The 15,278-nt window shown below is 35.9% G+C and overlaps 1 protein-coding gene across 1 annotated transcript in view; it reads right to left on the bottom strand.

Moving 5' to 3' along the window:
* LOC145279939 (uncharacterized) overlaps positions 1 to 15,278 on the bottom strand; it is a 524,321-nt gene that overhangs the window by 208,111 nt on the left and 300,932 nt on the right. Inside the window, exon 2 of the mRNA XM_080131525.1 lies at positions 10,768 to 10,854. Coding sequence (XP_079987651.1) covers positions 10,768 to 10,854 — 87 coding nt within the window. The remainder of the gene's footprint in view (positions 1 to 10,767; positions 10,855 to 15,278) is intronic.

Consider the following 15,278-nt stretch of genomic DNA (forward strand, 5'->3'; position numbering starts at 1 on the left):
ACAACATATGGCACGTTTTAATCTCATATACAACAAAGTGGCTTCATGCTTTGTCTGGGACGATTTCTGTAAAAAAGAAATCCCGTAGGAACGGCAAACAATAAAAAATAACAAACAAACGGTGAATTGCACATGTAGCGATGCAATAAAAAAAGTAATGTTTTTCCTTTTGTGTTTCTTAAGGAGAAATCGAATTAGAACAAGTCGAAACAGACTACAAATTGCGACGTTAAAATGGACAGAGCAAATAAATTGAGAGTGTCGCTCTTCTCCCCTCCCTTATTCTGTTTACTTATGATATAAAGGTAAAATCATCGCAGAGTTTGTTCATTCATGTACGTGCAAAATGAATGCCGATGCTCAAAATGTATAAACATTTACTTTAAAATTCACCAAAAAATCAGGAAATTAACCAACTTTAATGAAATGTTCAATATTTATCAAATAAGGATCACGGAATATATTGGACCTGTTATTTTTGTTTAACTCTTAGTGGAAATGTATTATTTTATTTAAACGAAAAATAAATTTACTAAAGTTATGGTTTTCAGTAGTAAAAAAAATACATGACTTTATTTTTTTTTAAACAATAAAGCATCGTAAGTTGTAACAATTATAATATTTAGTTTTCACAGCAACATTACGAAAAAAGACCCTAAAGTTTGTACAAATGAATTCTATATATTTCGAAGAAAAAAATAATTTCTCAAACTACCGATATTATCGTTGAATTAAGCATTGTTTATTTAATATTCTCACATACACATATAATTGCAAAACTATCTCTACTTTTTTTAATTAGGTTTCGCATAATTTTTATATGTAAGATTATAATATTTTCCTTGCTTGCATGAATGTGAAACTTTCGGTGAAACATAATTTTTATATAATTTTGAAAAGCATATTTATTTAATTTAAAAGCAAAAAACATGGAAAATAATTAAATTAAAGATGGTAAAACGTATACAAACGTTCGCGATAGGAATGTTCGGGTGCACGGCTGAAAAAAAAAGAAGAAAACCAGCATACGCTACCTTACTTTAATTATCTGACCTTATATTCAGACAGCCGTCCGACTTTCTGAGATTTAGGACTTCCATAAATTCCATGTTTACATAACTTCTATTTTGTTGAGATTCTGCTTTTGGGGGCTAATTAAGCTATTTTTTGTATAAACAATGTGTGTTTTTTATTTAATTAAATATCTTAAGACTTTACTTCACTAATTAGCTTTGAAATAGATCATGAAAACTAATATTAATCTATCAACTGATTTTTGCAATGAATTTATTTAACCTCAAAATTAAGCTGAATTTTCTAGTTCGCCGTTAACACATTTTTTCATTATAATTTTTTTTTTACGTGTACGCATATTTTATTTGTTTTACAAATTAACTTTAGTCTTTAATCTTTCAAATATAATTTAAAAAAAATAGCCGGAAAGATACAATAAAATTATGACAAACCGGTTTTCAAAACTTTGTCACCATATTTTTTTCCGCTATTTTTTGTCCGTACGTAGTTCTATATATAATTTTAGTTCCTTCAGCTTTAATCGAAACCGAAACCAAAACTTAGAGAATTCTTGAAAAAATTATTTATAAAAAAAAATAGATTACTATGGTGCCATCAGCTAAAATCGAAACCGAAACCAAGACTTATGGAGAATTCTTGATAAATTATTTTTTAAAAGATTAGATTATTGGAGTGCCATTAGCTATGTTCGAAACCGAAACCAAAACTTATGAGGAATTCTTGGTAAAATTATAATTTAAAAAATTAAATGACTTGAGTGCAGTCAGCTATAATCGAAAACGAAACCAAATTTATAAATAATTCTTAGTAAAATTATTAATAAAAAAATTAAATAACTTGAGTGGCGTCAGCTAACATCGAAACCAAAACCAAAACTTATGAAGAATTCTTGGTAAAATTATTTGTTGCAAGAAATGGAAATACATAACAATTAAACGACCCGGATGTAAGCGTAACCCCCAAAAGAACACACACGCTATCGTATTAATATATAGATAACCACTGTTTCGCTGGTTTCGCTCCATAAGAAGACGCCATCGTTTCTTTTACTATTCCACCTTCGCAAATTCCATGAAATACACAAAAAGGCTTCTTCATAATTCAGAGTCCCGCTTCGAAAGTTTTTAACGCCACGACGTTACACTACACCCAGTAAACGATGGATTCCTTTTTTTCCCCCTAGAAAAGCTTTGGTTTTCCGCTTTCATTCTGGTAGCAATAGTGACAAACACGAAAACTTAGCGCCTCAAAGCGTTTTAGATGTTTCGCTTGTAGGGCAACTGTTTTACAGAACCGAAAAGAATCCGTTTTCATTTGGGTAGATTTTGTTATAAGTGAAACTAATTTGCATGCTTGAACAATTAATTTACACGTGTACCTATTTACAATGCCTCCCCACGGGACAGAGTTAGACACCAGGGTCGTTTTTTTTTAACGTGAAGAAAAGGCACAAAAATAAAAAAATTGTCTCAGTTGTGAAGGATTTCTCCTCCACTGAAAAAGAACGAGAAATGGAAGTGCCGCATCTGAAGAACAGATGGTATTTATTTGCTCCCCCACTGAGCAAATTAGGCACAAGGCCGTTTTTAATGTGAGGTAAAAACCAGCTCCCCTAAAAGTAGGCAAAAAGGGGGCACTCTGGTTACCAAAAATAATAATTGTCCCAGTATAGAGGGTTTCCCCTCCATTGACTGGTACAAACCATCTTAAGTGCAGCATCTGAAGAACAGATGGTGTTTATTTGCTCCCCCACTGAGCAAATTAGGCACAAGGCCGTTTTTAATGTGAGGTAAAAACCAGCTCCCCTAAAAGGGGTCACTCTGGTTACCAAAAATAATAATTGTCCCAGTATAGAGGGTTTCCCCTCCATTGACTGGTACAAATTATCTCAAGTGCAGTATCTGCCGGAACAGATACTACACTTTGATCTTGACCAAAAGGCCAAGTTGAAACAAACTGATACAAAAAAAAAAAAAAAAAAAAAAAACGAAGAAGCAGTTTGTTGAAGTTTAGACAAGCGTCGTTGTTGACAATACGTCAGTGTTTATTACGTTGTTATTTGAATATTGGACCCTAGTTTGGATTTTAATATGGCCGCTAGTAATTATGCTACACGCTTTTCTTGCATTTATGCCTATTATTTAGCTGCTGTCCCTATTTACGTAAATTCCTTCGGAGTCAGAGTTGGACGCGAGGTAAATTTTCAATATGGGAAATTTCCAGTTCCCTAAAGAGCTCTTTACGTTACACAAAAATAACAAAAAATGTCCCAGTTTATAAGAAATTCATGTTCACTTGCCGAGATGAAATGTCATATCAGAACAGATACTACACTTTGATTATTTTTCTTTTAGTTTTTCTTCTTGTCTTTATTTTTCTTTCAGCAAATGTTGGTTTTGCCGTGTCCAATATATCACCATTTTTTTATTTTTTTGTTTTTTATTATTGTTGTTGTTGTTTATTTCTGTTTTTATTTTCGCGAGAGCAACATATCGAATGGCGTCGAAACACGATCTGTCAGCCACGGCATAACTCTCACATTTGGCGCCTACGCTAAATCAATCGCGGGACAATGTGCAAATAGAGACATCACGGACGAAAGAAAAGTAAATCTCATTAACTATGACAGACGCCCGCGAATATTGTTAAGATTGTATCAGTACGCGTCAATAAGAAATATGCTTGATGGGGATAATAACCTTTTACACCTAAATTATAAAGCGTAATGTTTGCGTGGACTCAGCATAAGGTGTTAATAAGAGTAATCTTTAGACGGGTACACCAACCACTAATCTCTCCTTCTTTGGCAGGTGTAGAAAATATTTTCGAAACTAATAGGCCCCGCATTGCCAAGTTCCAACGAATAAATATTAGCAGGGAGACCCGACGTTGCCCGGGATTAAATAATGATCAATAAATGTTTCATTCTCACCATACTTTATCATCATTGAAATCAATGAAATCGCTCATTTTTCAAGCAATCACGCTCTTACTGAGGACTCACAGGGTTGCAACAGGAGTAAGTTTCACATGCCTCCACAATAACTGTGTACATTGCAGTTTACACCGCACTATAGAGAACCTACATACGGCATAATCGCGTTGACGCACCGCTTCTCGTCAGACCGCCGAAGTTAAGCAACGTTGAGCCTGGTTAGAAACCGATGGGTGAGCATTTGGGAATTCTAGGCGCTGTATGTGCTTTCTGCTTATCTCGGCATTTGTTTCCAGTCATCCTGTACACAGACTTCACTTGCCACTAGTATTTAACAATGTCGACTCGGGAGAGGTGTGGTTGGCGATTGCGAACCCCCTTCCACAAAGATTTCACGTGCAGGCACCCCTGCGGTTGGTATCAATGGTTTGTCCAAGACTGAAGGGGCCTTTTTCTTTTTAGGGAACCTACTGGTTATTGTATAAAATTATTTTTATATAATGGCTTGAATTAAAGTTTAATATCGAAAAGTCAATTACCATAGTTCAATTATGCTCTAATTAGAAACATTCAAGTAGAACGCAGTCCTGGATATGACCTTAAACTATATCCAGTGGTGAGGCCCCAGCTTGCGGGCTTTGAGGAGTGTGGAGCCACCCTTTAATTACCACTGCTCCCAGGTCCTCTCTGACCCGGAGTGGTAGTACCTGTTAGGGTTCCAACTATGGGTTAAATAGAAACCGACTTGAAAACAACAAATATATTCTATTAAAAAAAATTTCTTCAAAATCTTTGGATTCGGCATTAAATAACCCGAAAAGGGTTGATATGCCGTAAAACAAAAACAACCAACCAACCAACCAATCAAGTAGAACGCGTCCCTATCATATCCAAGAGCATAAGGTTTATTTTAAATGCCTGGCTTTTCTGCTTGTGCGATTATAAGTTTTCAAATGTGCTTCTGATTTTAGGTTGTATAAGACGTTGACTTTAGTCGAAAATCACCTGTTTCATCTTTTTTTTTACATGGGGGTCACCACTTATCAAGGCCCGAAGGCCACTCAGGGATAAGAGTTATTGTGTGTCCAGTAATCAATGAGATGGTATTATAGTAATCATTAGTATTAGGGGTTTTGATAGAGTGTCATACTTAAGGGGACTGTTTGTCAGGAGTTTGTTTATGTTGGACTTGAAGATGTCCAAGTGTAGTCAGGTAGGAAACAGGCAAGCGGCAGAGAGTTCCACTGGCGTGCAGTTCTAAGAAAGAAGCTCTACTCATGGAATCTACGTTTGATCGGATTTCTTCAATGATCCATATTTATCGAAGACATTTCAATACAAAATCTATCTAAGAAAACTTCTACGCACATAAAGCACACGTGTGTGAAATTTAAAAATAAAAATGGCCCAGCCGTTTCAGAATACGTAGAAAACGAACTGGCACAGAGAAAAAGTCCCATTTATATAATAGAGGTATAGAACACAAAAACACTTGAAACCTTTCATTTACCTCAAAAACAATTTGAATATTTCTTATACAGAAAATAAGTTAAAAAATCTTGTATACAAAGATACAATAATATCTAAAAATCATAGAACTGATATATATATTCAAATAGAATGTGTGGAAATTTCTCGAGAGCTCTTTCGACTATCATCTCGTCAGGAAAAAATTGATAGCATACAAAATATAATTGGCGAAATTAAAGAGCACTACTGGGGAATTTGAATGTGCCAAAATTAAGAAAAAAAAAACGATTAAAATAAAGATTTAATCTGTAAATACGGCATTTAAAAGCGACTAAAACTTGTCACAAAGAGGGGGGCAACGAGGGAGAAAAGGGTCAAAGTTCTCCAAAGAGAAATAGCGTTTTCGTTGTTTCCTTTTGCCGGCATAAAGGTTTTCGAACAACAATAAAGACAGACTCTAAAATCTTTAAATGGTTTTTGAAGTCTGCTCGGTGATTATTTATTTCCAATAAAAATACAAGATTTTTAAAGAAAAATTTGGCACAAGGCCGAAAAATTGGGGAATGGGGGAAAGGTCGGTCTTGACTAACTAATGCTGCCAAAGCTAACTTAGCTAGATCCTACTTTCACTACAATACCGCATTTATACTATACATCCATCAGCGTATACATCCTTCTTCAATCACCAAAACCTCATACTATGAAAAACCTACTTAAACCCAATGTAATACAATATGTAAAAAGGAGGGCTGGAGGTGAATAAAGAAATCAAAAGTTATATTTACAATGAAAAGAAAGGGAACGGTGTTAGTAATAAGACCCCCCCTTATGAAACTGTGGCAGGGCAGATACATGGATTTTCCAGTCGAAAAAGGTGATGCTGGTCCGATCGCTTTATTACTAACACCACTTACAAAAATATCACAAGGGAACCCGCATCTCTGGCAAATCGCATGGTCTGTCCCCTACTTGGTGTGTGAAAAAAGGGGGGGGGGCTTGAAGATACCTCTCACACACTAGCTAAGTTATGGACTTGAAGTGTCTAAAAATAGAACTTAAGCTAAACTATATATTTGACTTTGAAAACCGAGTCACGGTTGACGTTTGTTTTTGCGAACCAAAATCCTCAAGCCTAAGGCACTCAAGTCTTGCACCCCTTATGCGACAGACACCCACCTTTCAGCAAAGTGATGAAGAGAGTCTAACCCTCTCGGCCTTAATACGAACCTTCAAATAAAACGGAAAATTCGAACAAGGTTGAGAGAAGCAAAGTCCTCAGCTCCATAAACCACTTTCATGCGAATCCTCCATACCACACCTCTTATTACTGCTTGCAAGGTCAGACATATTTGTCTTCTAATCCGATCAGTTGTCGGAACTCAGTTGCTACAAACATTAATAGGTTCCAGGTTGAAAGACGGTATGTTCAGGCTGCAAACCATGACCCCAGCAACAAACTCACTCAGTTGCACAATGATGTGACATTAGCAGAAGGCATGATTTAAAGTCTCGTCCTCGTCACCACACAGTTTACAAATAGGCGAACTTGCCAAGCCAGTTGAGTGAAGTCTCTTACTGACCTAGAGAGCATTTCGAATTACCAGCCAGGCCAAAGATGCCTCGTCGTTAATGAAACATCCCGAACCAGGCGCCCAACCAGATCGAGCTACGCTACCCCATCGTCAAAATGATCCCCTCAATTGTATCCTCCTCAACGAATTCCCAGGTATTGTAAGCTTTACATTTTATGATACGCTGGGGTCTATGCCGCACTGTCGCCAGCAGCTTGAAGACAATTTCCGAGCTTGCTTTTTTAGTCTTCCTCTCGACCACGTGATCACTTTTTTAGTCTTCCTGTCGACCACGAAGACGATAAGACTTTTCTTTCTAATAATCTCCAACTTTGGTAAGTCCACGAGTAAACCATTGTCAACAACAAGGTGCTCGTATCCTTTAGCCTTTTCGATGAATTCAGTGACATCATTTGTTACTTTTGGCGGCTTGTTCCATTCCGAATTTGTGGGGGTGGGAAGAGCAACTTCCGCCCCAGTTTCATCATTGTCTGATGGAGGCGGAGTACGGCCTGCCACGGCCATAGCCGTAGCCCGTTAAAAACGGTAATAATAATAAATGAAATTTTAACAATAACAGTCAATATATAAAACAACAACAACAACGCATAAAAGCAATAACGACGGCGACTTCAAAAGAAAGGCTTACTTTCCAATAAATGAATAACTCCACGTGGCCTGATAATTCTCCATGCGGCGAGCTACATAGAAGATGTCTTAACACTAAAGTCTACTCTGATAAAACCTCGAACCACACTATTTTATATTTATCAGCATAGCATGGATTCTCAACCAAATGCTGGCCAATAGCAGAATCCAAGGCTACAGAAGGAGGGGGACTACCAGATCCTACCCTCCACTGTCTGATTTTAGATGGCGCTTGCTGGTTTATACGAGTTAGCAAATGCAAAGATGTTCGCCCGGCATAACCAGCATCGCACTGGCATTTCAATTGAAAAACAATATTACTAATTTGGGTGTAAGGCAAACTATCTTTTCGAAAAGAAGTTGGTTGGTTGTTTTTGTTTTACGGCATATCAACCTTTTCGGGTTATTTAATGCCGAATCCAAAGATTTTGAAGAAAATTTTTTAATAGAATATATTTGTTGTTTTCAAGTCCATTTCTATTTAACCCATAGTTCGAACACTAGCAGGTACTACCACTCTGGGTCAGAGTGGACCTGGGAGCAATGGCAATTAAAGGGTGACTTCACACTCCCCAAAGCCCACAAGCTGGGGCCTCACCACTGGATATAGTTTAAGGTCATATCCAGGACCCCCATTGAGGGACTTTTACCCTCTGCAGTGTGTGTGTGGGGGGGCAGTCGGTGTATTCTAATGCCCCACCGACAGGGCCTCGAAAAGAAGGAAAAGCAGGTTTCGTAGTGTATACCAAACGCAAGGAAACAGAGTAGAAGCACTTATAAACACTTCTAACAATCTCTTTTGACAATTTAATACTGTTGTCCCCAATCCACGGTAATTTTAAATAAACCGGGCACTTCGCAGGCCCAAACTTTTTAGGGGGTTTAAAATCATCAATCTTCTTATCAATGCAGTCTTCAATAAGGTCTAAGGGATAACCATTATTGATAAATATTTCTCTGATCTTATCAAGTTCGGAGTCTAATCTATTAGGTGAACATATCATGAGAGCTCTATGTACCAGCGTATTAATTAATTAAGCCGGCCTTACGTGATTTGGGTACAAAGGACGACCAGTTCACATGTAAGCCAGTAAAAGTGGGCTTCCTATAAATGTTCTTCTCACCTTTCATAGTGAACTTAAGAGTCCCATGCAAGGAATTCAACCTATTTAAAAAATGCTGATGCTTCACTTTGCGATGAAAACATAGCAAAAGTGTCATCAACATATCTGAAATATGTGGTGGTTATTGTTGCAGAATTAAACAAAACGGATTCGTAGTAACCGACAAAAATATCACCTAAAATTGGGGCCAACGGACTCCCCATTGAAACCCCGTTGACCTGACAGTACATAATGTCACCAAAGCTAAACACCACTGATTTGGTGCGCATTAAAATGAGTTCAGTAAATATCTCCTCGGAAAAGCGTGGAGAAGTCAGGCGACCACCATAAAACGCGTCAGTACAAATATGTATCGTCTCATCTAACGGTATATTAGTAAAGATACTAGAGACATCAAAAGAACACATAAAGAATGTCTCTGCATTCGAATCCAACCCACATAGACATTCAACAAACCGAAAAGAATCAGGAATGCAGTACGTGCTGTATAATTCACGCACAGACTGCAAGATTTCGACAAGCCACTGAGCCAAATAATGATCATTACAGAATGATCTAATCGCTGTTGATTTTATAAGTCGAGGATAGACACCACTTGCTGGGCTCTTTCTATGTAGAGACACAATATCCGTATTTTATGAGGGGAAAAACAACTTTTTTCTGAATTCTCTTCCCTGGCCATCATAGACTGCTGTTATCGGAGAAATTGGAATTGGATTGTAAAAGGATGTTAACTTTCTTTGATATTTGTACAGTTAATCAAGACATTAAAAATGAAAATATCGAAAAAAGATTATATTGTACATATCCGTTTTGGATTTGAAGATCATAAAAAAAAAATTCACTTAATTTGATCGAGTAGTTTTTTTTTTTTTTTGCTTTTTTACAGCAACACCCCCCCCCCCCAAAAAAAAACACGTTCTCATGAGAGCGCAATGAATGTAGCCATCTTTGAATTTTTTGAACTCGCCACGGGGAGATAACTCAGTTTAAAGCGCCGACACTCCCTCTCAATCTTTAATAATAGCTTTTCTTCCTAAAAATCGAAACATGACTACCTTTTGCTCGGTATCACAACAAATTGTTGTTGTTTTTTTAGATGTAAAAATTTTTTTTAAAAATACTTGATCAAATTAAATGATTTTTTTTCGGAGAACCTCATTCCATAACGAATATGTTCAATATAACATTTTTCGAGATTTTTATTTTTTTAATGTCTTGATTAAACTGTAAAAATACCCTTTTTTCTCCAAAGTTTGGTAAAAAATGCCGATGTCGAATCATGAGCTGATCAATTTTATAAAAATGGTAACAAATAGCTTTAAAATTGAATTTTTGAATTGACATGTTTGGAGGTGGAGTCAAACAGGTTGGTTGGTTGTATTTGTTTTACGGCATATCAACCCTTTTCATGTTATATAATGCCGAATCCAAAGATTTTGAAGAAAAATTTTTTTAATAGAATATGTTTCTTTTTTTCAAGTCGGTTTCTATTTAACCCATAGGTATTACCACTCCGGGTCAGAGTGGACCTGGGAGCAATGACAATTAAAGGGGTGGCTCCACACTCCCCAAAGCACGCAAGCTGGGGCTTCACCACTGGATATAGTTTAAGGTCATATCCAGGATCATGGAGTCAAATAGAAAACAAATTGAATAAAAGGAGTTGATGACTAGGAATTAAATAAGCGGGGGTAAGGTCACACCTCTCATCGATGTAAAATCCAAAATAGGATGGAAAGCAATTGACGATTCAGAACATTGTTCCACGGCTTGCAAGTTTCCATGACCAAAAAACATACCGCAAGCTGAATGGAATGTTAACAAGACGCCAAAGCGAAGCAACGACGTGAAACTGACGTGAGACGAAGGCTTAAATCGATATAGTAACAATGTATGGTCTCTGCTTGTATAGAAAGAAAATATTAGAATGGCTTGACTTGTTAATATTTTCCTTGGAAAAAACATTGTATAATTTACTTACGTTGTTACAGTTTATCAACGCAGATGATGACGTTGGTATGACGTGTTCAATTTCTGTTGTTAATCCTAAGTCCTTTGTACTAAATCCCTGAAAAGATAAGAAAAAAAGAAAGAAAATTAAGTCAATTAAAATTAAGAATACAGCGCAAGGGTCTATAACATAATTTATATGAAACTAGCCTGAGCGCTCGGCGTTGCCTGGGCGTTTGGATGTGTGTATTGAGCAAATAAACAAAAAGTGGTAGTAGGCAGGCAGGCTCGAACCCGTGACGTGAAGGCGGAAAAGAAAGTGAAAGAAAATCTGACGTTTTACCGCTACGCCATGAAGTGACCGGAAGTTCGGAACGTTAGAATTAGGCAAAGTCAAACTAACCGATACAATGACTTGCAAAAATGGCTCGCAAAAAATCGACCCCTCCTTGTAGAAAACTGCCCAGTTGAGGGTGAAGACATTAATGTTTTTTGGCCAATTTTTCGATATTTGTCGTCCGGGAAGTTGAGCTTTAAAAGGATACCGATCTCGTGAAAATCTGTCTCCTTTGTCAAAAGATTAAGGCAGGCATACATACATACATACATACATACATACATACATTTAAACAGACAGGTGAGATTTATATTATAGATGTACATTTAAATATTTATTGTTTATAGCCAACTTCATGAAAGCTATACTCTTCATTTAAAAGATATAAAATATGCTGCTAGTTTAATACTTAATTGTGAGGTTTTGTCCAATTGCCTATTTGAACACTGTTGGGGCGGTCTATTAGATACGTCTGCTTGTAAAGACAGAAATAGATTTTAATTCGCTTCTTTCCGCATAGACGTTAGGCTGGCCACATTGAGTAAATTTGTTCCAATTCATATTTCCTGTGAACCTTAAGTAGAGAACTTTGGACGAAAAGCTTTCAGGTAGCGTATCATTCGCCATGGCTATCAGTAGTTGAGAAGTTTTCTTGGAATTATTAAAAGGAAAAAAGCTTAGATTTGAACGTTGCCGTCCATTTACGTCCGATAGACTAGAGTTCTTCCTGTAAGGTTTCAGCTGTGTTCATTAGTTTTCTTATTATAGAGCGTAGTGCCATAAGAAAATATACCCATCTCGGAAACAATGTTATGTTTGGAATGTCATATATATATGACGTCACGCCCAAACTATTATTATCTTTCTAAGGTTATGCATAAAAGTCCAATTATGAGAAAGTAAAAATAAATTAGATAGTAGAATGGCGAAGTTGGGCTCCGATTTCGGACCATGACATCCACTTAGTTGAGAACTTGTTATTTACTATTAATAAAGGGTTTCGTTTGAAATTCTGGTACAAAGGTTCCCGAATTCGACAAGATACACTCGAATAAGGCCGGGGATTACATTGACTGAAATATTGTAAAAAGAAAAGTGAAGATAAAAACAAAAATCCGAATACTTCATATAATACGAATTACCTTGTCAGTGTTGTCTCATTATGTGAACTGGTTTCGGCACTCGAGCAGTTTTAATCAATACATTGTATGATGCCAATACTCCATTTTATTCCACTTGAGTCCTTTTTTCACAATTCTTTTCGGACATGTTCCTAGATCTATAACTTATTTTATTATGGTAATCGTTCATGACATGGTGTGAATCCACTTAATGTAAAAAAAAAAAAAAAAAGCAAGAACAAAAGATAATTATCGCATTGACAGGAGATACCCGCCGACTTTAGTCTTGAAACAGTCAACCGGAAGCAAGTTTTCACAAGTTTGCAGCTTTTGGCTTGAAGCTACTGGAACTAGTAACATTGGAGTAAGTTTCCATTTTCCAAGATTTTCCATTTCTAAAAAAATTCAAGATCTCTGCTAATGAAATTTTTGGAATGAAAAGTCATAATTTGCATCATTAGGATTATTCGAACTACACTTCTTGAGTTTTAGTCTGACTTCGCTTCGATCGATGTAACCTCAGCGTCTTTTCAGGTGTCGAACTTGGAAATCTGCACACAATTTTGGACGGAACAATTTATTTATTCCATGGATTAAAAATTAAAAATAAACTAAAATGAACGTACAAAATTTTTGACGATTTTTTTTTTCGATTTTTACCCCTTTTTGCCCCCTAAAAACAATTTTAAGCGGCTAAAGACCCACAAAAGAAAGGGCTGAAAAAAAATCCAATTATTTGATGCCCCTAGCGCCGCTCTGCGACTTTTAGTTTCGGTTGAGATAAAGTTTGAAAATATGGAGACCGTCAGACAGACATCTGTTTATATATTATATTATCATCATCTATCTATCTATATATCTATAGAAGTGGACGTGTCTGTGTATCTGTCTGTCTGTATATCTGTCTGTGTGTCTGTCTGTGTACATTTCCCTACGCAATAACTCTGTCGATTTTTAGTCTACAGACTCAAAATTTGATATACAGGTTACTGAGATTTGAAAAAAATCTTTGAGATCGGTTGTAGGCCAGAAATTTGGCTGTTAAGGGGTCAAAGTTTAACGATTTGACCATTGAGAACTCTACCAAACTCCTCCGACAATTTTGGGTTTAAACACTTGAAATTTTAGATATAGATTCCTTGGACATGGATGTAAATTAATAACTTTATTTGAGCCCAAAAGAATAAATTTTATTGGGTCACATTGGGGTCAAAGTTAAAAAATTGACCGCTTTTTTTTTTGTTTTTTTGCTCAACAAACACCTCCAAATACCCGGGCAACGCCGGGCATTCATGCTAGTTATATATATAGTAATACGAGAACGCGTGTGTTATTTTCCGTGCTACGCTTAATCCGGGTCGTTTAATTGTTATGTACTTCCATTTCTTTTCATAAATTATCTTAACAAGAATTCTTAATAGGTTTTGGTTTCGGTTTCGATTATAGCTGATGGCACTTAAGTCATTTATTTCTTTTATAAACAATTTTATCAAGAATGCTTCATAATTTTGGTTTCAGTTTCGATTATAGCTGATGGCACTTAAGTCATTTATTTCTTTTATAAACAATTTTATCAAGAATGCTTCATAATTTTGGTTTCAGTTTCGATTATAACTGATGATTCTTAAGTCATCTAGTTTTTTATAAATAATTTTGTAAATAATGCTTCATAAATTTTAGTCTCGGTTTCAATTATCGCTGGAGGAACTCAAGTTATATATATATATATATATATATATATATATATATATATATATATATATATATATATATATATATATAAGTTTTTATTTCGGTTTTGATTCAATCTAATGCACCAAAGTCTTATGGATATATATTTTTATTTTTTACAATCACAACTTTATAATATATAAAAATTGATAGAAGATTAACTCTATAATAATATATACGAAATCTGCAAGAATTAAAATATCATATTTAAGCGTACTTTACGACCGGGCTTTGCCGGGCGTTCGAGCTAGCTTAGATGAACACTTTTGCAGTTTTAACAAAAAAGCTGCAATAATATGAGAGCGTCTCCATTTACACTGAACGTAAATAGAATGTCAACATTAATGTATTACATATGGATGAGTCCCCTGTGGAATTTCCACAGGTCCCGCTATTATAGATTAAATATTTTGCGATACACTCAAATTATTATAAATCGTATTATTATTTTATTTTTGTAAGAGTAAATATATTTTTCGATTAATATCCTTATAGAAAGCATCCTCACAAAGCATTCGATAAGTTAAACTGTATTGAATGTTTGGCTGTTATTTTTATGGCATAGGTAGCCGAGTTCATAATGAAAAAAAGGGGGAAAAAGAGACGTGTTCACAAAAACGTCTTCATTCTTGGCCTTGTTCCAGCCAACACAAAAATGAAAGAAGAATCAGTGAGCAGTACCGTTAGAAGTTACATAGAAGGCCGGGCGCCATCTTGAACACTTACTAAAACCGAAAGAAAAAAAAAATGTCTTCAGTCGTTGCGATTTTACGGAGAAAAAAAAAACGAAAAAAAAAATACGATCACAAAAGATAAAACATTAAAAAAGAATTGATGAAAAAAAAATCAAAGACGACAGTGTGAATGGAGGAAATGAAGAGAGTGAATAATGGCCACATTATTTGATTTATTTTTCTTTCATAAAAAGCGGGAACATACAACTGCTTCTAAAACAAGGACAGACTTCTTAAGATACGTCCGTTCAATCTGTAGGTTTAATGATGAAAGTACAATTTCAAACCAATAGCAGTGCCGTTTTCAACTTAAGCTTACAGAGAGCAGATTCGCATATGGCAGCAGCAGGAGCAACAGTTAGCGTATGCAAATGTCAGAGCCGTGATCGGCGAGGAAGAAGAAAAAAGGGTATAAAAAAGAAAAAAAAAAACGTGGTTTGAAAAGGAGAGACATACACGTGTTACACACGCCCGAGAGTTCTAAACATGGCCGGACAAAGATAGAGTACCAAATGTTCAACACGGCAGCGTCTTCTTAAGCACCTTTCTTTTTTACTTGCATTCACCCCTTACAAAGTCTATCGCCAGTTGGAGGTAAGGGGCTACTATTTGGGACAAT

This window comes from Euprymna scolopes, chromosome 7, assembly GCF_053919585.1.
Source record: "Euprymna scolopes isolate OS-2025 chromosome 7, ASM5391958v1, whole genome shotgun sequence".
NCBI lineage: Eukaryota > Metazoa > Mollusca > Cephalopoda > Sepiida > Sepiolidae > Euprymna > Euprymna scolopes.